Source organism: Vitis vinifera, chromosome 6 (genome assembly GCF_030704535.1).
Source record: "Vitis vinifera cultivar Pinot Noir 40024 chromosome 6, ASM3070453v1".
In the NCBI taxonomy this organism is placed as follows: Eukaryota; Viridiplantae; Streptophyta; class Magnoliopsida; order Vitales; family Vitaceae; genus Vitis; species Vitis vinifera.
The window spans coordinates 22,717,564-22,736,951 of record NC_081810.1 but is presented as its reverse complement, the minus strand read 5'-3'; the positions used below and the strand labels follow the sequence as shown (position 1 = coordinate 22,736,951).

The 19,388-nt window shown below is 39.5% G+C and overlaps 3 protein-coding genes and 1 pseudogene across 3 annotated transcripts; all 4 read right to left on the bottom strand.

The window, feature by feature from the left end:
- Positions 1-254: 254 nt before the first annotated feature.
- LOC132253893 (pleiotropic drug resistance protein 2-like) lies at positions 255-2,575 on the bottom strand (annotated as a pseudogene).
- A 165-nt stretch (positions 2,576-2,740) lies between these two features.
- Positions 2,741-10,663, bottom strand: LOC100251704 (pleiotropic drug resistance protein 2). The gene is made up of 20 exons (XM_010653615.3): positions 9,804-10,663; positions 9,509-9,629; positions 9,143-9,231; positions 8,965-9,049; positions 8,464-8,754; positions 8,284-8,374; positions 7,271-8,171; positions 6,999-7,159; positions 6,788-6,891; positions 6,454-6,610; positions 6,287-6,367; positions 5,965-6,113; positions 5,373-5,702; positions 4,991-5,281; positions 4,794-4,877; positions 4,236-4,369; positions 3,869-4,096; positions 3,593-3,764; positions 3,252-3,506; positions 2,741-3,140 (listed from the first exon to the last, which is right to left on the bottom strand). Exons 1-20 carry the CDS (start codon positions 10,229-10,231, stop codon positions 2,871-2,873), a joined length of 4,422 nt encoding a protein of 1,473 aa, XP_010651917.2. The 5' UTR covers positions 10,232-10,663; the 3' UTR covers positions 2,741-2,870.
- A 1,991-nt stretch (positions 10,664-12,654) lies between these two features.
- Positions 12,655-14,181, bottom strand: LOC100255060 (UPF0481 protein At3g47200). The gene has a single exon (XM_002269550.3). It carries the CDS (start codon positions 14,179-14,181, stop codon positions 12,655-12,657), a length of 1,527 nt encoding a protein of 508 aa, XP_002269586.1.
- Positions 14,182-15,103: 922 nt separating this feature from the next.
- Positions 15,104-16,099, bottom strand: LOC104879741 (UPF0481 protein At3g47200). Its single transcript, XM_059737240.1, has 2 exons — positions 15,632-16,099; positions 15,104-15,556 (listed from the first exon to the last, which is right to left on the bottom strand). Exons 1-2 carry the CDS (start codon positions 16,097-16,099, stop codon positions 15,104-15,106), a joined length of 921 nt encoding a protein of 306 aa, XP_059593223.1.
- Between the last annotated feature and the right edge of the window lie 3,289 nt (positions 16,100-19,388).

Genomic DNA, 19,388 nt, shown 5'->3' with positions numbered 1-19,388 from the left:
CATATTTGCCTTGGCAGTTCCCTTATTTTTCCTTACTTTTGTTCCTATTTCTATTAATCGACAAGAGTAGGGAAGGATACAAGATTGATTCAACCCATTTTGTTGGAAAAATTTCTCATTAAAGTCGATCAATCCATGAATCAATTTGATCCTTGGTCTCAGGGACAATCAATCAAGCTTAGAGATGATCAGTCTCTCTTACATCGGATCGATTGAACATAAAGCAAATTTGAAATTTAAGATGTTTGACAACCCCCTTAGGCTTGCAACAATATTTTATCCCAAAATCATATTTTCCACATATCCATAACCTCAATGCTTTTACCATTGGCAAACACGAAGTTAAGGAACTCGATGCCATAGGCAAACACGAAGAGGAAGAGGAGGACCCAACCCAGATGAGCAAAGACCACTGGCACACGGAAGTCATGATCAAACCCCAAGTTTTCCTTTAGGAATTCATTCACTGGCATTGGATCGCGTCCTGGTATTTCAAGCGGACTCGTCTTGTCAGCCACTTGAGATGCGATGACGCAATAGATTGTCCAAGCAACAGGGGAAGCCCAGTAGTACCACCTCCACCACACTGGCATTAGCTGCAAACATGAAATTACTTTCAAGATTACTCCTACTAACTACAACATCAATAATGTCATGAGTTAGAGAGAACACATACCGGCCAGGGGATGAGGAAACCAGAGAACGAGTTCCAGAAACTGACGACAAAGGAACTAACAATAGCAGCAATTTGATGGCCAGGAGTGAGAGCAACCACCATCATCCCATACATTAAGAAGTAGGTAAAGCACATGAATATGAAGTAATAGAAATACAAGAACTTGTCCGCTTGCCAGTGGAACCCAATCATGGAGTAAAGAAGAACATAGACCAAGGTTTGAATTGCAGCATAAAGTGTCTCTATGGTCACCAGCACAAGAGAAGATCCATATGAATCATAGATGCTGAAGGCCTTCATATTGGGTCTTTGCAGAGAAGAGAAATGAAGATGTGATATACTGTAATTCATGAATAATTTCACCTCATACCTGGGCAAATGCATAAGGTAACCTTGAGTACATCCCCACCGCTCGTTCTCCGTAGAATACCGTCCTCTCAGTTGCAACAACAGATTGCACTGCAGAAGCATTAGTGAATCCAAGGAAAACAGTGGCAGCATAGGTAGCTCCTAGTACATTCATCAGGTCTTGCTGTTTGTGTCGGTTTCCAAAATAGCATGCAGTTTGAACTTCATTAACCATTGTAGAAAACATGACGACATGCAATTCAAAATAAATACCCCAGACTTACATCTTGTCTCCTTTGTTCCAGAAGATAACACCGAATAGAACTCCAATGACGGTTGTCATGAAGAATCAGATAAAATTAAATTGTGAGTTCCTCCAGTAGGAATGATGTTGTTTCCAGAAACAAGCCCTGCATTGAGTTATAAAGGATTGGGAATATTGGTGGGGAAGTGAAGATCCTTTGACCCTGGTGCAGGAGTCCTTGGTTCATTAATAAGCTCCTGATTTCTTCTGAACAGTACAAAGAAAAAGGAAAATCAAGGATACAATTGGCACAAAGACATAAGACATCAGGGAAGACAAGAAAACACACACACACACACCACCCCCCAGAAAGTTTCCATATTTTTGTTTATGACTCACTGATATAAAGTGGAGTATGCATAAACTTCTGCAAAATCAATGTCAAGTCGAGCCTCTACTGTGGAAGAGCTGATCTCCAGCATCCAGGTAGCTGGGTTGTAACCGTCTTTGATCTTGGTACCTGGAACAGCCTGCAAGAGGTTTCAGGAATTTGCTGGTGCATCTGTTTTTAATCAAATCCAAAAGAATTTGATTCTGGTAACGAAAATATAAGAGAAATAGATGCTAGAATAAATAAGAGAGTTCAAGTAAGCTATCAAATAGTCCAGTTGTCGACATTGCAACATTAGAAACTTGGATGGAGGACTTCTTTTCTGAGCTAGAAAATTACGGTGACCATCATCAGAACTTAGAATGAGGCATTTGTTTTTTTCAGCACAATCAGAATGAGCTGCAAAAACTTCCTCTTTTGTTAAAGGCACCTCCAAACTCCATGAGACCTCCTTATATAATGACTTAGGTGTTCCATTGATGTTAGGTCTCTACTACTTGACAAGAAACAAATTTATAGAAAAAAATGAGAACTAGGAAAGGTCGGGATTACAAAAACATAAGAATGGGTGTCTTCTGCTTTCTCATGAGACCTTTCATGCTACACAACCCAAAGTTCCTAACAACATGTGAGTCTATGTTGAACTATCCTTCTAAGTGTTATCCAGATTTCAAACAGCATTAGGAGTGGATCTTGCTCTTGGAAGTTAGGTGACTAGTGACGCCTTAGGTGGTATTTGTTTCCTCACTTCGTCAAGACCTGGTCCTGCATGTATAGAATTGATACTAGTCCCCTCACAGATGGGGATCCAGGCATGAAAAGGAAAACACAAGCAATATGGCTGTGAAAATGAGCTAGCCAAATCCCACAAACAGATTATAAATTAATTGGAAAACCTCTTCAGATGTCCTTCCATTACTATTCTGAAGCAAGGAGGTTCTCCGTGAGAAACACTATTTTAATAAAGCATTCTTTTGTAATTGATTTTACAAACTTTGTTATGGTAAATCGACAAGAAAGAATAATTATACCTACTGATAACAAAATGAAAATCAGAGCTGAGCAAACTTACAAAGAAAAGTGAAGGGGAAAAGAAGAAGAAACACTTCTGTTCTCTCTATTAACTATAATATTCTACAAACACTTTCCTGTTCTCTCTATTAACTATGATGTTCTACACTTTCTGTCCTGACTAAAGGATTCAAGTTTCTCTATCTCCTCTGGAAGTTAATGAACTTGATGCCATAGGCAAACACGATGAAGAAGAGGAAGACCCAACCCACATGAGCAAAGACTACAGGTACAAGGAAGTCATGATCAAGACCCAATTCGTCTTTGATGAATTCATTCACTGGCCTTGGACTCCTTCCAGTTATTTCAACTTCAGATGTCATGTCACCCAGTTGAGATGCGAAAATGCCGTAGATTGTCCAAGCAACTGGAGAAGCCCAGTAGTACCATCTCCACCATATTGGGATTAGCTGCAAACATGAAATGCTTTCAAGGTTAAGTGACATTCATAGTGGCTAAAATGACCCCTGCTAACGATAACTACATCATCATTAATGTCATGAGTTAGTGAGGAAACATACCGGCCTGGGGATGAGGAAACCAGAGAACAAGTTCCAGAAATTTAAGAAGAAGGAACTAACAATGGCAGCTATTTGATGGCCGGGAGTGAGAGCAGTGACCATCATCCCATACATGGAGAAGTACGTAAAGCTCATGAATATGAAGTAGTAGAAATAGAAAAACTTGTCCACTTTCCAATGGAACCCAATCATGGAGTAAAGAAGAAGAGCATAAACCAACGTTTGAACTGCAACATATATTGTCTCTATAGCCACCTGCACCAGAAAAGATGCATATGAATCATATATACCAAAGACCTTCATACATTAATACACGGCAACTGAACTATTTTGTCTCCCACCTGAGCAAATGCATTGGGCAACTCGGAGTACATTCCTGCTGCCCTTTCACGGTAGAACACTGTCCTCTCAACTGCTACAACAGGTTGCACAGCAAAAGCATTTGAAGCCCCGAGGAAAATTATAGCAGAATAGGTGGCTCCCAATAGATTGATCAGGTCTTGTTGTTTGTGTCTGTTGAAGAAATAGTTCGTAAACTTCATTAACCACATCCAAGGAAGTAAATTAGTTGAAAGCAAAAAGGAATGTAGTTCAAAATTAATTAATTCTAGGCTTACATCTGATCTCCTTTGCTCCAGAAGATGACACCGAATAAAACACCAATGACAATCGTCATGAAGAAGCGGATAGCATTATACTCAGAGTTCCTCCAGTAAGAGTAGTGCTGCTTCCAGAAACAAGCCTTGCATTGGGTTATAAAGGATTGGGAGTATTGGGTGGGGAAGTAAAGATCTTTTGACCCTGGTGCCGGAGTGCTTAGTTCATTAATAAGATCCTGATTTCTCCTGAAAAAGATGAAAAAGGAAAATTGATGGAACAATCAGTATAGAGACATCCACATACTCACACAAAAAGGGGGCTGGAAGAGAGATTGATTGCCAAAAATAAGCAGGACGGAAGGTCTCAATTTTGTTTATTACTGACCGATAAAGAGCAGAGTTGGCATAAACTTCTGCAAAATCAATGTCAAGTTGAGCCTCAACTGCCGAAGTGCTGACCTCTAGCATCCAGGTAGCTGGATTGTAACCCTCTTTGATCTTGGTAACCCCTGGAACAGACTGCAAGAGGTTTCAGGAATTAGTTTAAGTTAGATACCTGATATTTAGACTCTACAGATCAAGTTCTTTGCTTTGAAAACCTTCATTACTTGGGCAAAATACTTGCTGGTTTATACGTTTTCAATCAAAGCCAAAATTTCAGGATTTTTTGTAGTGAAAATAGAAGAGAATAGATGTTAGAACAGATAAAGAAACTTCATGCAAACTATCAAAAAAATTCAGTTGTATGGAAATTAACCATCAGAAACTTAGACACAGAAAGAGTGCTCTTTTTCTATTCCATTATTATTTTTTTCCCATTTTCTGAAGTGAGAACCATTTGGGACTAGAAAATTGGATTTACCTACATCAGAATTTAGAAATGAGGCATGGTTGTACCGGGATTGGGTTGGAATAAACCACATAAAGAAAAAGGGAAACGAACCTCAAAATATTCAACAAGCATGTGAGACTGGCGACCAAGAGGTCCGGCGTAAATCACTTGTCCTCCTCTCTTCATCAACAGAAGCTGTGAAAATAAAAAATGATATGATGGTGTAATACAGGACATGGAACAATCATGATTTTAGGAAGAAATGCAGCAAGCTTATAAGAAGAAACCACTATAAAATTGAAACATACCTCATCAAATGCTTCAAAAATATCAATGCTTGGTTGGTGAATTGTACATACAACAGTTCGCCCGGTATCCACTGTATTCCTTACAGTACGCATCGCGATTGCAGCAGCTCTAGCATCAAGGCCTGATGTGGGCTCATCCATAAATATAATGGAGGGATTAGCAACTAACTCTACAGCTATGGTGAGCCTCTTCCTCTGTTCTGTTGAAAGACCATCTACTCCAGGAAGTCCAACTAGAGCATGCCTCAATGGATGGAGCTCGACCAAATCCATAACTTCTTCAACAAACATCTACAAGAAGAAAGAAAATCATGTTCACTACACTGCCCATCAGCATAATCTTTAAAACATATGGTGTAATTCCAGTGAATAAGCAGCATACCTTTCGTGTTGAATCCTTTACATCCGACGCAAGACGGAGCCAGGCAGAGTACAAGAGAGATTCATAAACCGTCACATATGGTGAGTGGATGTCGTTCTGTTCACAGTAACCGCTGACCCGAGCAAATGTGGCTTGGTTCTTTGGGTAACCAGAAATGCTTATGCTCCCTTCAATGTACCCACCAGTCTTCCTTCCTGCTAACACATCCATCAAAGTGGTCTTCCCAGCACCACTCACACCAACTAGTGCTGTTAGAATCCCAGGCCTGAAAGCTCCACTAACATCACGTAGCAGTTGCAGCCTGTCCTCTTCACCTTGGCTCTTCATTTCCTGATAAGGAGCCGAAATTCGTCAATAGAAGTTATCGTATAACATCAGATATCTACATTGATTTCATAAAACTTTAAAAGTATCTGTAGCAAGCTCTCAAAACTGAAACATATTGCTTAATTATTCAACCAAAATAACAACACCATACAAGTTTAATTGGCATTTCATCTCTTGTTCTTCAAACTTTCCCTCAAAATAAAGAAGAGATGAGATGTTGTCACATTGGTATTTTAGATATAAAGTGATGGAAAACATGACTTACAGCAGGCATATCCACATAGTAATTCACATGGTTGAATGCAAGCGGAAGGGGCTGGAAGGGCAGAACCATTCCTTTTCTAGATTCATTGTTTGCAGCACCAATAGCTGAGCTGGAACCCGCTTGAGCATTTCTCACAGTCATATCAATACCTGTAATTGGGGATGCAACATTAGGCGAGCAATATTGGTCTTAAAGATGATGTTTATTTGATTACTTTTAAGTCAAATGTGCACTTTGGCAAATGTATCATACAGAGTGTAGCAAGAAAATAGGGAAAGCAACCAAGTTGAGGTCTACAAGAGACAGGAGTAGGACAACCAACCTTCATTATTGGATGTCAATTGCCTCCTACTGTTGTCATCAGGGTTGTCCTCCAGAAGTAGAGATTTAGTATCTCCAGGAGCTGGAATTGAATTTGGGAAAAGAATCAACACATGAATCTCAATCCCATAAAATAAACCAATTAATAAATGAAAGATATTGACTTACAATTGAAAAACGATAGTGCTGCAATGAAAAGAACGTTGAAAAGGAGAGAAAATGCGAAAAGCGCTCCAATACAAATCCAATACCAATGTTCCTCTGAAAATAGGCCTTTTTCCTTAAGAAGTGTTACTCCAACTGAATCAGTGGAATTGGTGACAGGCTGTGCAAAAGAAATATAAAGGTATTATTAAGCTTATATGATGGCTCTGGGTATGAAATTAACAGACCAATGTAGTTATATATGTAGGATGTGCATGGCAGAAAACCCACAAAGGAAATGGTCAAAATTCAATGCAGTTCATAAGTAGATTTCTTTTCTACAGATGGGAGTACTTACATTGTTCCATCTCTGATCAAGAAATTCATTGATGGCAATTGCATTTTGTCCATACATCATGGGTGAAGCATAGTAGCCCCATATCATCCATGGCTCAATATCAACTGCGAACCGAGAAGGAAATGGTTATATTTAAGTACAAGATTACTATGTGCAGTGTCTTAGTTGAACAATAAGAAGTTTAACAATAAGAAGTAAATGAATTTCTCACCTCTGGTCACCACATAACCTCCAAGCACAAAAACAATGAGCAAGGTAAAGCTACCAAGTACGTTTGCAACAACTGGTCTCCTTCCAGCAGCTGCAATGAAACGGAAGAGAGAGAGAGCCATTTGATGAACACCAAACAAAGCTAAGAACTGTTTGAAGAACCTGAAAATGTTGTAGATATGTCAATAAATGAAACTCCCACTTGTGAGACTATGAGAGTCCAGTGAACATTAAACCAACATACTGAAAAGCAAGGAAAAAGTTCACATTTACCTACTGGCAGCAGGAGCAAATCCAATGGTGTAATATGTAAGAACAATCCAAATCCCAGATTCTATAAGGGAGACAGGAATCCGGAGGACCCAAATTGGCATGGCAAAAGCCCATGCAGGGTAGAACAATAAATCCCGCTGTTTATAGAACACAGGAAGCCTGAATATTGTCATTGAAAGCTCTTGCATCCCATTAAACATCACATTAATGAGACTGAAAAACAGTGCTCCCCAAAATTTTAGTGCATCTTCTAATTGACCAGATTTCATTTCTGTTCTCAAGAACACAGTCATGGCTATTGTTCCCATGATTAATAACTGGGTAGCCTTGAATATGTATACAAAAGAACTCCGCTTCATCAGCAGCCATTCCCTTAAAAAACATGCTCTGAAGAGTTCCCAGTTGGATATACCATACTTTTCCTTCACCAGAGCCGCAGGATGGGCTTTGGATTTGTCATAAGGAACCCCAATATCTTCCAAAATCTGCTGGCCAACATGGAAAGAGTCGAAGCTCCGTGCAAACTCAGGTACTGAGATATACCTGTAAGGTTGGTTCTTTCTAAACCAGTATTGTTCTTGCTCCTTCTTGGAAGTTACTTCTTGCAGAAAGTCCGCAACCCCTTTCCTGTCTGGCAATCTAAATCCCATGTGCTCAAAGAATTCAAGAACATTCTCTCGTGGGCCTTGGTATACAATCTTACCTTCTGAAAGAAGAATAATGTCATCAAAAAGATCATATGTTTCTGGTGGAGGTTGCAAGAGAGAGATGACCATGGTTATGTCCATAATATGGACCATCTGCTTCAGGAACTTGACAATCTGAAAGGTTGTGGAACTGTCCAGCCCTGTTGATATTTCGTCCATGAAAAATGCTTTTGCTGGTCCGACTAACATTTCACCTGCATTCGATATAATTCATTCCAGTTAGAAAATTGGAGTGGTTATCAGAATTGAGTATTATACATTCCATCACAAAAATTCTCTAACATAACTATTCATAACCACACATACCGGTGGTAACACGCTTCTTTTGTCCACCAGAAATGCCCCTTCTCATCTCATCTCCCACCATAATATCAGCACAAATATCCAGCCCAAGTATCTGATGGAAAATCAGAAGATGCTCGGATTGTCAGACTGCTTGTTAAATGAGTGAATAAAGATGCAAGCTCAGAACAGAGGGTAATAAACCTTGAGAACATAATCTGTCATCAAACTGGTTTCTTGGCCAGCCATGGCTGTGGCCTTCATGAATGCATCAATCTCAGGATCTGGTTTTATACCTGCTTCTTTCTCCCGTCTTGACAACTCCACTAGCATTTCATACCTGGTTCCAACTCCCAAGCAACGTCCTGAGAAATTCAATGTCTCACGGACTGTCATCTCCCCATGGTGAAGATCATGCTGGCTGATATAAGCACATGTTCTCTGAGGGACGAATTCGCTGAATTCATGACCACAATAGGTTATTTTCCCAGTCATCTGTCCATAAAAATAATTATTAGTATGCAGAAATGAAAGCCATACTCCATTTGATTCTTCACTTGGCCTAGCTGAAGTGAGTTTTTCATTTTCCAAAGATCAAAATGATTCAAGTTTAATTTCATTTTTCCTCCATTTTGTCAGCAACCGCACACAAGGTGAGATGACATATCAAACACAAAAACTCAAGGGGAGAGAGGATGGACAAACCCTTAGATCATCATCTTGTTCCCTTGAAAGCGCTTTTAGAAAAGTTGTTTTTCCAGAGGCAGGAGGCCCAAGAAGCAGAGTCATCCTGAAGAACAATAAATCAATAGATGAATCACATGAAGTAACCTCGGAGACAAAAATTGAACACCATGCTAGTGTTTCTGAAACATGAACTCACCTTGATGGCCTTATGATTCCGCTCACATTCTGGAGTATCTTGACAACCCTTTTTTTCGATGGAGAAAGCCCAATCATTCGCATTACTCCCTATTCTCATTCATTTCAAGGAGAAAATAATTCACAGATATTACTACTGCAAAAGCTAAGAAAGGTGAGAAAGGAAGAAAACATTGACATAGGAAAAAGAAAAAGCAGGGGAAAGAAAATATTTCTCCTAATATCATGAAATTAGGGATCACAAGCACTAATTTCCACTGCTTTTACTCTTGCGAAAAGAAAATTAATACCTTATTTAGTGCAAATGAAGAGACAAAAGAAAGAAAATACCTCAACGGCATTCAACGTAGAATTGAAAAGAAAATACCTCAACGGCATTCAACGTAGAATTGAGCAGAGTTGGAATAGCTCTAGTGCCAACATATCCATCTCCTTCAATTGACAAATTCTGGAATCTCACTTCTATCTTAGGAATCTCAATCCCTACCCTGTTTCCATAAAATTCAGCAGTCAACAAAGCCTCCAAACACTCAAATAAATCATTAAACAAACTTTTTGGCTCCCGAGAAAATACGGAAAATTGAAAGCTTTTTCCTCCATGTTTTTCCTCAATAGCCAAGGAACCATTGGAAAACGGAGAAAAGGAGAAAGAAGAAGCAGACCTATAGGTTCTGTCCCTGAGACTCCTGAGAAACCTCTCGTTATCATCCTCAACGACTTTCAAGATACTCTCCATCAACTGCTTCTTATCTTGGGCTCCAAGATGAGTGACATCAACTTCATTCTGAACAATTCTTCCATTGCTCATCACCTGCTTCAGCATCCCCTTCCTCATCCGATCGTAGGTCGGTAACCTCTCAATCGCGGCCCATTTCAGCTTCTCCTCGTCGTCGGCCACCTGCCGACCGCTCCTCTGAAACTCATCCAGCGCATTCGACACCTCCCTTATGCTCGCCGACCGCCAGCTCCGGCTACTGCTAGCCATGCTTCCCGACCGCGGGAGGTCGTCCCCTGCCAATGCTGCCGCCATTGCTTGCTTCTCAGAAAACCAGAGCGGAGACGAAGCTAAAGGAGCTTTCAGTACATGCATGAAGTTCACCCTCGATTTTCCAAAAATAAAAAAATAAAACTCTCTAAAGATATTTTAGGAAAATCAAAACCAAAATGTAAAATTTGCTCTCAATTTTCCAAAAATAAAATATTTCCTTGTAAAAACTTTTTAGGAAAATAAAAACCAAAATGAAAAATTTGCCAAAAAAAAAAAAAAGGAAAGAAAAATCCCTTAATTTTTTTTTAAGAAAATAAATCCTGGAAAATGTGGTCCATCTATAAATTAAATTTTTTTTTTAAAAAAAATCTTATTTGATATTATTCTTGTTGATTCAATATTTTCGCTTTTTATACTTATGGTTGAATCAACTAAATCATAAAAAAATAATATTTGTTTAGTTCCTATTAATTATTTATATTTTTACTAGGAAGTAAAAGTATAATATAAGTTCATTAAAATCTAACCATTAAACTATTAGTGATTTAGTGATTTATTATATGAAATATAAGTTTTAAATAAAAAACCTTACTTTTAATTATCTTATATTTAATTATTTAAAAAAGAAAAAAATAAAGGTATTGATTTCATATCTGTTAAAATCTTAATCTTCATTTTTGTTTATACTTAGAAAATTCTCCATTTTTAGATGTAAGTATAAAAAAAATGAGACTAAGACTATGTTTGGTTCCCAAAAAATTTAAGGAAAAATGAAGGGAAAGAAAATACAAATGAATAGCAGAAGGAAAGAAAAAAATAAAGAAAAATAAAAAATAGATTCAAAGTAGATAAATTTTTTTTTTATTACTTCAAACTCATTTTATTTATTTTAACTCATCAATATAAAGATTAAAAATACATAAGTTTTTAATTAATTTTAATTATATTTGATTTTCTTTTATATTTTTTATAAGATAACCAAACATGAAAAAAATCATTTTTTTTTACATTTTTTTTATTTTCTTAGTGTTTTTTGGAACCAAACATAACCTAAAATATAAATAAATGATATCAAGTTATAAAACAATCAAACTTAAAAGGGCACACCTTTGTCATTTAAAAAATATTCATAACAAAAATTATTTCTTATTGATATGATAAGATCTCAAAAAATAAATAAACATACCTAATGGTAAATTAATAGAAATAATTCTATTGATATATATTATTGACAAGTGACAAATAGCCGTTTCTTGTTTCTATTGATACTGTTTCTAAATATGAACCTGTTTGGCTGTTTCTATTGATACTGTTTCTAAAGATGAAATTGGGTGGACATCGCTAAGGGTCTCCAAAAAGCCCGCGGCCCGCTTTAGGCCCGGCCCGGACCGTAGGCCCGCCCCTTTAAAAAAAATCTACAAAAATAAAAAGTATTAAAAAAAATATACTTTATTTTTATATATATATAACTAACTCATTTAATAAGCACAAAAGGAATGTAGCTCAGTTGGTTAGAGCCTTGAAATTTAAGCTTGAGGGGAGGGGTTCAAATCCCCCCCTCTCCCTTCCTTTATTTAAAAGCCATTTTGGCTTATTTAAAAAAGCCCGCGGCCTAGTCCGTCGGCCCGGCCCGCCCAGCCCGCCAACCCTTGGGCTCATAGGCCGGGCCGCGGGCCTAGCATTTTAGCATGGCCCAGCTCGACCCGGCCAGTTGACCCGTCAACGGGCCCATAGGCCCGACCCGAGTTGGGCTGCGGGCCTCCTATTTACCGCCCGCCCCGCCCGTTGGAGACCCTTAGACATCGCTGTCAACGCGGTAAGCTCAAAATTGAGCCATTTTCTTGCTTCTGTTGGGGGATTCGAACTCTCAACTACTGCCGCAGTCTTGTGTGTTTTGGTATATAAACCAAACCTGAATTCAGATTTTACTATGATTTTAAAAATCGGACCGGAAATAGGGTGAATCAGGATCGGATAGAATGAACCGACGGTTCGACCGGTGAACCGAATGGTTCGATTAAATTTATTTATTTTTTTAGCATCAAAATGCATATATAACCTTCTTTCAAACCCTCCCTCTCCAAACCGCAGCGGTTGTCGCCCGCCTCCAGGCCTGCCCCCAACACGCCACGACAGGCTCCCACTCCGGCGGCTATAAATTCATGGCGACACCCAACTCAAGAAACCTATATATGTCTTCTCAGTTGAATGGAATATCTTGATTTCATGCTCTATTACCTTAATAATGTCTAAAATATCCTTCTTTTTTTGTTCCTTAAAGGGGACAGCTGGTGGCGATGATAAATTTTGTTGAAAATGGAATTCAGAAGCAAATTTCATGCCTGGCTCTGGCTTCATCTTCTAGAAGAATCGTTCTCTTTCAAGAATTTTCATCAGAGAAAAAAAAATAGCAAACTAGAATGAAGCTTAAAATGAAAAACAACATATTTCTGTTTTAGAGAACTTCGAAAGGGTCTCATAATCTGTAATCTGTAAGGAAAAAAAAAAAACTTGAACATCTTAATCTAACCGAATTGGCGCTGGTAACTCAAAACAGACATGGCAGTCTGTATCATGGTCAGAGCAATGAGGAAGAAGGCAGAGAAGACCAAGATGAATGACCATGGACTGCTGAAATAAGTTCTTCTCATTGTTGCCCAGTTGCTGCAATAATATGCCTGTATCTCTTTGAATTCCTTCCAGAGATAGCAATCTCTATTGTTGAACACCTTAGATTTCGCTAGATTATTAAACAAGTTAGCCACATATTGATCATCGTTGGAAAATCTTGAGATAATTCCGTCTGAGCAGAGAAATGCAACATCTCTGGGCTGGCTGATGAGACAATTCATGAAAGAGACATAGTGGGAAAAGTATTTGAGGTCATCTTCCAGACATTCTTCCCAGGCAACACAGTTTATGAGGACAGAGGCAGTTACGTCATTAATGGTTATGGTGGGGATTTCTAGCACCCCCTTCTGGTACTTTATGTCTAACAAGCTCTCAGATTTCCTTGACTTGAACTTGATTCCTGATGGCCGGAGTTGTGTTACACTTTGTATTGACTGACCGGGCTGACCTGATCGATGATATTCGTCTTGTCTTTTGCGAATTGTGACTTGGTTTTGAGGAAGAAGACTCGAGTGAAGGAAGTCGAGTAAATGCTTGGCTTTCAAATCTTGGTGAAAGGTTATTGTGTCTGACAACATTGGTGACACTAGACCGGGCGAGACTAGAGCAAAAACTTCTAAGACAAGCTTGCAGAAAGAGCGGGGGCTTCTGTATTCTTCAGGACTCTTGGACGCTATAAAGAACGATTCTAGAACGAAAAGGGGAAGCTGGTTCTCGAGCTTAAAGAGATCCCTGATGAGAACTGGGATCAGCCATGGCCTTCCATAGATAGGATTACCAGTGCTGAACATATCAGTTCGACTGCGGTCAATGTAGCGAAAGAGCTCAATGACAAAGCAAGAATCAAGCAACATCATTTCAACGAAGTCATGAGTAGACATGGGGACAGACTCTGAGTAACAGTCTCTTGCGCGCTTTTCCATCTGCCTCATCTTCCTGAGATACTGGTTTAAATCCATTCTAAAAACTCCTGGACGGGAAAGAAGCCGCTCAAGGAACAACCACTTGTGCTCTTCAAACTCGAGCAAGTTCTCTTTGCCCCGGTGATAAGGGCCTATCGATACAATCTCAGGTTTCTGGGCCTTGCAGTTGATATCTAAGTAGGTGTCAGGGAGCCGAAAGATGCAAACAGATGAGTTCCATCTTTGTCCCATTCTTCGCAAGCTTCTCCTTTCCTCGAGGCGATGCTCAATAAGATTCAAGGAATATTCAAGTGAGCCTTCACCCCAAAGGTACTCCATGTCCCTCACTCTTTCCTCTTGCCATTTCCTTTCTTCTTCTGAGATTTTGTTCTTGTCTCCATGAACTGCTGGTTCGTCTTCCTCCTTGTTTTCTTGGATGATCTGCTGCACAACTTCTTCACAGGTTTCAGTGATTTCCTCCTCCCCTGATTCACTGATCACAACATCTTGGTACTCCATTTTTTCTCAATTTTAGAAGATTAATGAAGGGTATAGTACACTCAGAGTTGCAACCTTTCTTAAGGACCTACTGTATTTTAAGGGGCACTACCAAAAACCACTAGGAAAATGTACTAGTAAGAAATGATTGTTTTTGGGAAATAGGGTAATACAACAAGGGAACGAAGCTGGAGTGAAGCTCGACAATGAAAACAAGAAAAACATTCTATGTTCTGAAAAAACTTCAAAAATGCCATTTCTTAGAAAGTGGAGTGAAGATGGAGCTGGTGATTATTGAATCGTCCCCATTGAGCTGTTTGGGATATAAGATGACGTTGGCTGCCACACCTAACACGAGAAACCATCATTTAGGAGTTGTCTGTAGAATGAATTGGCTGTTTCTGTGAAGGCTGGGGTTCTTAGAAGATAAGTAGAGGGAATGATGAAGCTTATCTATACGAGATAAGAAGGATTAATTCTAGTCCCCACCCTGATTGAAGTTGAGAGTGGGTTCAACCTCAAAGCTAGTTTTGGCATTATCCTGAGTTTGATGACCTCCTCCTAAGAGAACTTGGCCTGAAAAAGGCTACTCTTTATTTATTTATTTATTTAATTTTTCATTTTGCCAAGCCCAACCCAAATTGTAAAAGGAACTGTTCAATTCGGTTGGATTTGGATTGGGTTGAACTCGTACAAATTGAACCCCTAGTTGAGTTTTTTAGTTTAATAGGGGTACAACATTCCAAAAACTCAGTACTTCAAAGTGACATATTTGTATTATCAACCCCAAAAAAGGCTTGCCCATATAACCCAAGCCTACCATCAAAGGAAGAACCATCACAGAGAATGGGAAAATACAAAGCACTGCTGATAATTAACTAGGTCCACAATCAGAAGACTGAAAAGGAATGACCTTAATAAAAGGCCTGAACATCATCATAATCTACCCAAACTGGCGCTGGTAACTCCAAACGGACATGAGAGCCTGCACCATGGTGAGAAGGATAAGGATGAAGGCAGAGAACACGGAGATGAAGGACCATGGAGTGCTGAAATAAGTATGCTTCATGGTTGCCCAGTTGCTGCTGTAATAAGCCTCTATTTCTCTGACTTGCTCAGACAGGTAGCAATCTCGAACCTTGAATCCACTAATTTTCCCCAGTTGTTTGAACAATTTTGTCACATGTTGATCATCTTGGGAAAATGCAGAGATAATTCCATCGGAGCAGAGAAAGGCAACATCTCTAGGTTGGTTGATGAGACAACTCATGAAAGAGATGTAATCAGTGAAGTAGTTGGAGCCCTCTTCCAGACACCGTTCCCAGACGACACAGTTTATGAGGGGAGAGCTGGTGAAGTCATTGATGGTTATGGATGGGATTTGTAGCACCTGGTTCTAGTATTTTATATCCAACAAGCTATCAGCTTTGCAGGACTTGAACTTGATCCCGGACGGCCTGAGTCGTGTTACACATTGCATGGGTTGATCTGCTGGCCGGTGGGGATCCGTCATCATGACCCACTGTGGGGGAAGCAGACTTTGGTGAAACAAGTGAAGAAGATGCTTAGCTTCCAAGTGTTGGAAGGGGAGGATGGCTTCTGGGGACCTTGGCAAGGCCAGATCAAAAACTTTCAAGGCAAGCAGGGGCAAAGTTTCGGTTTCTTCAGCACCCCTGGACCAGCTAAACAATGAGTCAAGAATGAAGAAAAGGAGCTGGTTCTCCAGCTTGAGGAGGTCCCTGATGAGAGGTGGGATGAGCCAGGGCCTTGTGAAGATTGGGTCCTCCTCATCAATAGAATCTTCACTCTCCCCAAGGAGGCGCAAGAGCTCCACCACAAAGCAACCATCAAGCAACATCATTTCCACAAAGTCGTGACCTAACATGGGAACAAGATTCGAGTAGCAATCTTTAGCACGCCCTTCCAGTTTCACCGTCATATTGAGGTAGAGCTATAAGGACCTTCCAAGAGCTCTTCCTCGGAAAAGGAACTTGTCCAGGAAGAACCACTTACACTCATCAAATTTGATTAAAGAAGCTTTGCCTCTGTAGTAAGGACCTATTGACACAAGCTCAGGTACTCAACCTCTGCTTGATCGTGTGAATGGTACGAGGGAGTGGGAAGAAGCAAATGGATGAACTCCGTCCATTACCTCGTACTCTGCTTCGCCGCTCCCCAAGCCGGTGCTCTATGAGAGGCAGAGAATAATCAAGTCGAGCTTTACGTGTTTGGTGGGCTTCATCGTGCCAATGCCTTGCTTCATCGTTTTCCTTTCTCTCATCCTGGGGCATGCTTGAACTTGCTCCATTCGATACAGATTTCATTCCCCTCATTTCGGCTCCTGTTATTTCATTTTCTTTCACAGATTCATCAACTATTACAATAGCTTGGTGCTCCATTTTTCTGAGAGGCAGAGGACTAATGAAGGTAGGACTCTCACGTCCATGAAGCCAAATATATACATCTATGTTCAAGAAACATTCCCTGGAAATGACATAGAAAATACAGAGAAAGAAAACAAAATTGATGGCATGGAAATTGAAAACAAAGCAAGGGAGGGTATTTGCTGAGAAAGTCGAATGCAGCGGCTTCAGTGCAACACCCAGTAACTCTCTGATGTTCAACAGACGCCTAACCTCCTTTTTGACGCGTTAGAAAAAGGGGGCGATTGTGTTGTGTAGCTTCACTACAACAACACTCAGGAACTTCCTCTAATGGGTTAGTGAATAATTGGACCACAGCCTTGCCATCAGAACAAATCCAAAGTAGACAAAGCCAAGGATAAACCCACCCAGGTCCTACAGGAACTCAATTAGGAAAGGGGATGGAAGAAAAGGGTGTATCTTCTCTTCCTTTCATTTCCTTGTTTACTTGCATACAGGAATGAAAATAGAATATGGCTCCTTGAAGAAAGAGTTTCTCCTCTTGTCAAGTGGTAAAGGAATGTCATTAAAAATAATTATTAAATATTTAAATATTTAAAAATAAATAATTTTAATTAAATAAAATTATTTTGAACGTGCAAAACTAATAAAAATATTTAAATATTTCAAATTTATTAAAAATGTTACATATTTTTTAAATATTTAAATCATGGGTCTTTCAAAACGATAATAACAAGTTCTCAAATATTGATTTTAGAAAACCCTTGTGATTAAAATTTTTGCTCCAAAAAAAATTTATCACGCTAAAAATTAGTTTGACTTGTAATTAAGCCCCAAATTAAATATTTTCAATTTAAAAATAATTTCATAATTTAATTTAAAGATTTAAAAAAAATAGAAATGTTGCAAAAATAAATTTTATTCATCTTCAATTCCATTTAAATAAGGGTTTTTAAATTTTTAATAATAATTGTATGTGAAAAGGAGTAAAGTGATAAAATTATACACTTAAGATAATCATATCTATCTTATTCCATTTCCTATTTTGCAAGTAAATACTTCAATAGAATTCTTGATTTTGATGGTCTTTCCTTGAGTTTCATTTATTTTCTTTATTAGACTTTCTTTCATGCGGCTTCATTTCTCGTGAAATTTAGTAAATGTGCCTTAGTAGAATAGAGCTCAACCAACAAGTGAATATTATTTTTGTTAATAATCTATAATTAATCTATGCAATTCTTAGTCCTAAAAATAGATGAACAAGACTATTGTTACCCCCTTGACTCGAATGACACAACGCTAATAGCCTCATGGATAGGCACCTTGCACCTATGAGGGGCCTAGGGTAATGGCACAAGGTGATATAAGAGGTGTAACGCATCATAGAGAGACAACTAGTGATGACTGTTGGTGCAGGATATGGGAGTCTCCAAGTGAAATTAATTTTTTTTTAGATTTTCATGAATTAATAAAAATTCATTATGCCTCCTCAAGTATAGTTGATGTCTTCTCCCAAAACTTTCAAAATGGTTTAAAATGCTTTTAAGGGAGGTGGGGGTGTGTAGGGGTGACTCAAGGAGGCAAGGTGGCTTGGGCAAGGCCACACCTAGGGGGATTAATGCAAGACCTTAGACACAAACAAAGCACATAGGCAAGCCTTACTAGCATCCACGCATGGCTCTAGCTACAAAATATGGTGGTGTGCAACTTGTGGCCATAATGGAATAGGTCGAGGGGAAAAAGTGTGACTTAAGGAAGGCAAAGTGGCTTAGGCGAGGTCACACCTAGGGGCATTGATATGAGACCCTAGATGTGAGCAAGGCACATGGGCAAGTTTTGCGAGCACCCACATTTGGGCTCCACCACATGTTGCGTTGTGTAACTCATGGTTGCAATGGCATGATGTGCGATGCAATCCCTAGCCCTTCCTGATTGTGGCACAAGGGCACAATGTCTTGTGCAATAAGGTGGTTTAACAAACCATGAGCAAAATGTTGTGGCCTAGTGCTACACCACGATGGGGATTGGATGTGGCTTGGTATTGCTACAACAACAAAGTCATCTTAGACATCATGGTCGATGCTTAGCAGAAGGGTACAATGCGTTATGTGTAGAGATGAGGGATCATGGGTGTAATGTCAACTTCTTGTTGCACTAAGAAAGGCATGGTGTCGCTACAACAATAAGATTGAGGCATGACAAGAGGGTAAGGCATGACATTGGTGTGGCATGGCCAACTCTTATGGCTTGCAAGGTGAGGCAAAGACTTGCAAGGGTTAACCTATGGATGCCAAAGACTTGAGCAGCAACACGCCAATGTGCCAAGGGCACAAGGAGATTGCCTGATGGTGTTAAGGCAACAAGAAGGAGTCGATACAAACATGTTGGTGCATGACTAATAAGGCAAAAGGGAAAACCATGACATAGGTGTGGCATGTTACCTCTTGTGGCCTGTGAGACATGAGAAAGGCTTTGTAATGGGTTGGTCCATAGGTGCTTAGGCATAGATAGCAACACCAGTATATCAAGGGCACCTAGACATGGAACAAGGGTAGGCAACCGTGTGTAGGTTGAGACATACTAATGCATCAGATCCAAGTTGAACAAGCAAAAATGGTTAAGGCAAAGCACTAACGTGGGTTAGTTGGCATGTGTAGGCTAGGACAAGGTATTTGATGTGGGCTTGACTAACATACATAAGGGGCTAAAAACTAAACTGACATGGGCTTATAGGCAGCAATGGATTAGACATGACTCTTGGACTAATTTGATCAAAGAACGGACTGTTTCGCGAAGATGCAAGGATGATTACATGGCACCTATTAGGAAGAGACACCTTTGGTG

What these genes read in the sequence shown, in the direction of transcription:
- LOC100251704 (XM_010653615.3), bottom strand. Translation starts at nt 10,231, where the DNA reads ATGCATGTACTGAAAGCTCCTTTAGCTTCGTCTCCGCTCTGGTTTTCT. An exon ending in AAAGAAGCGTGTTACCACCG is followed by an intron (nt 8,172 to 8,283) that starts GTATGTGTGGTT and finishes TATCGAATGCAG; the next exon opens with GTGAAATGTTAGTCGGACCA. An exon ending in AGGTTATGTGGTGACCAGAG is followed by an intron (nt 6,892 to 6,998) that starts GTGAGAAATTCA and finishes CTCGGTTCGCAG; the next exon opens with TTGATATTGAGCCATGGATG.
- LOC100255060 (XM_002269550.3), bottom strand. Translation starts at nt 14,181, where the DNA reads ATGGAGTACCAAGATGTTGTGATCAGTGAATCAGGGGAGGAGGAAATC.
- LOC104879741 (XM_059737240.1), bottom strand. Translation starts at nt 16,099, where the DNA reads ATGACGGTGAAACTGGAAGGGCGTGCTAAAGATTGCTACTCGAATCTT. An exon ending in CAGATCAACCCATGCAATGT is followed by an intron (nt 15,557 to 15,631) that starts GTAACACGACTC and finishes ATAAAATACTAG; the next exon opens with AACCAGGTGCTACAAATCCC.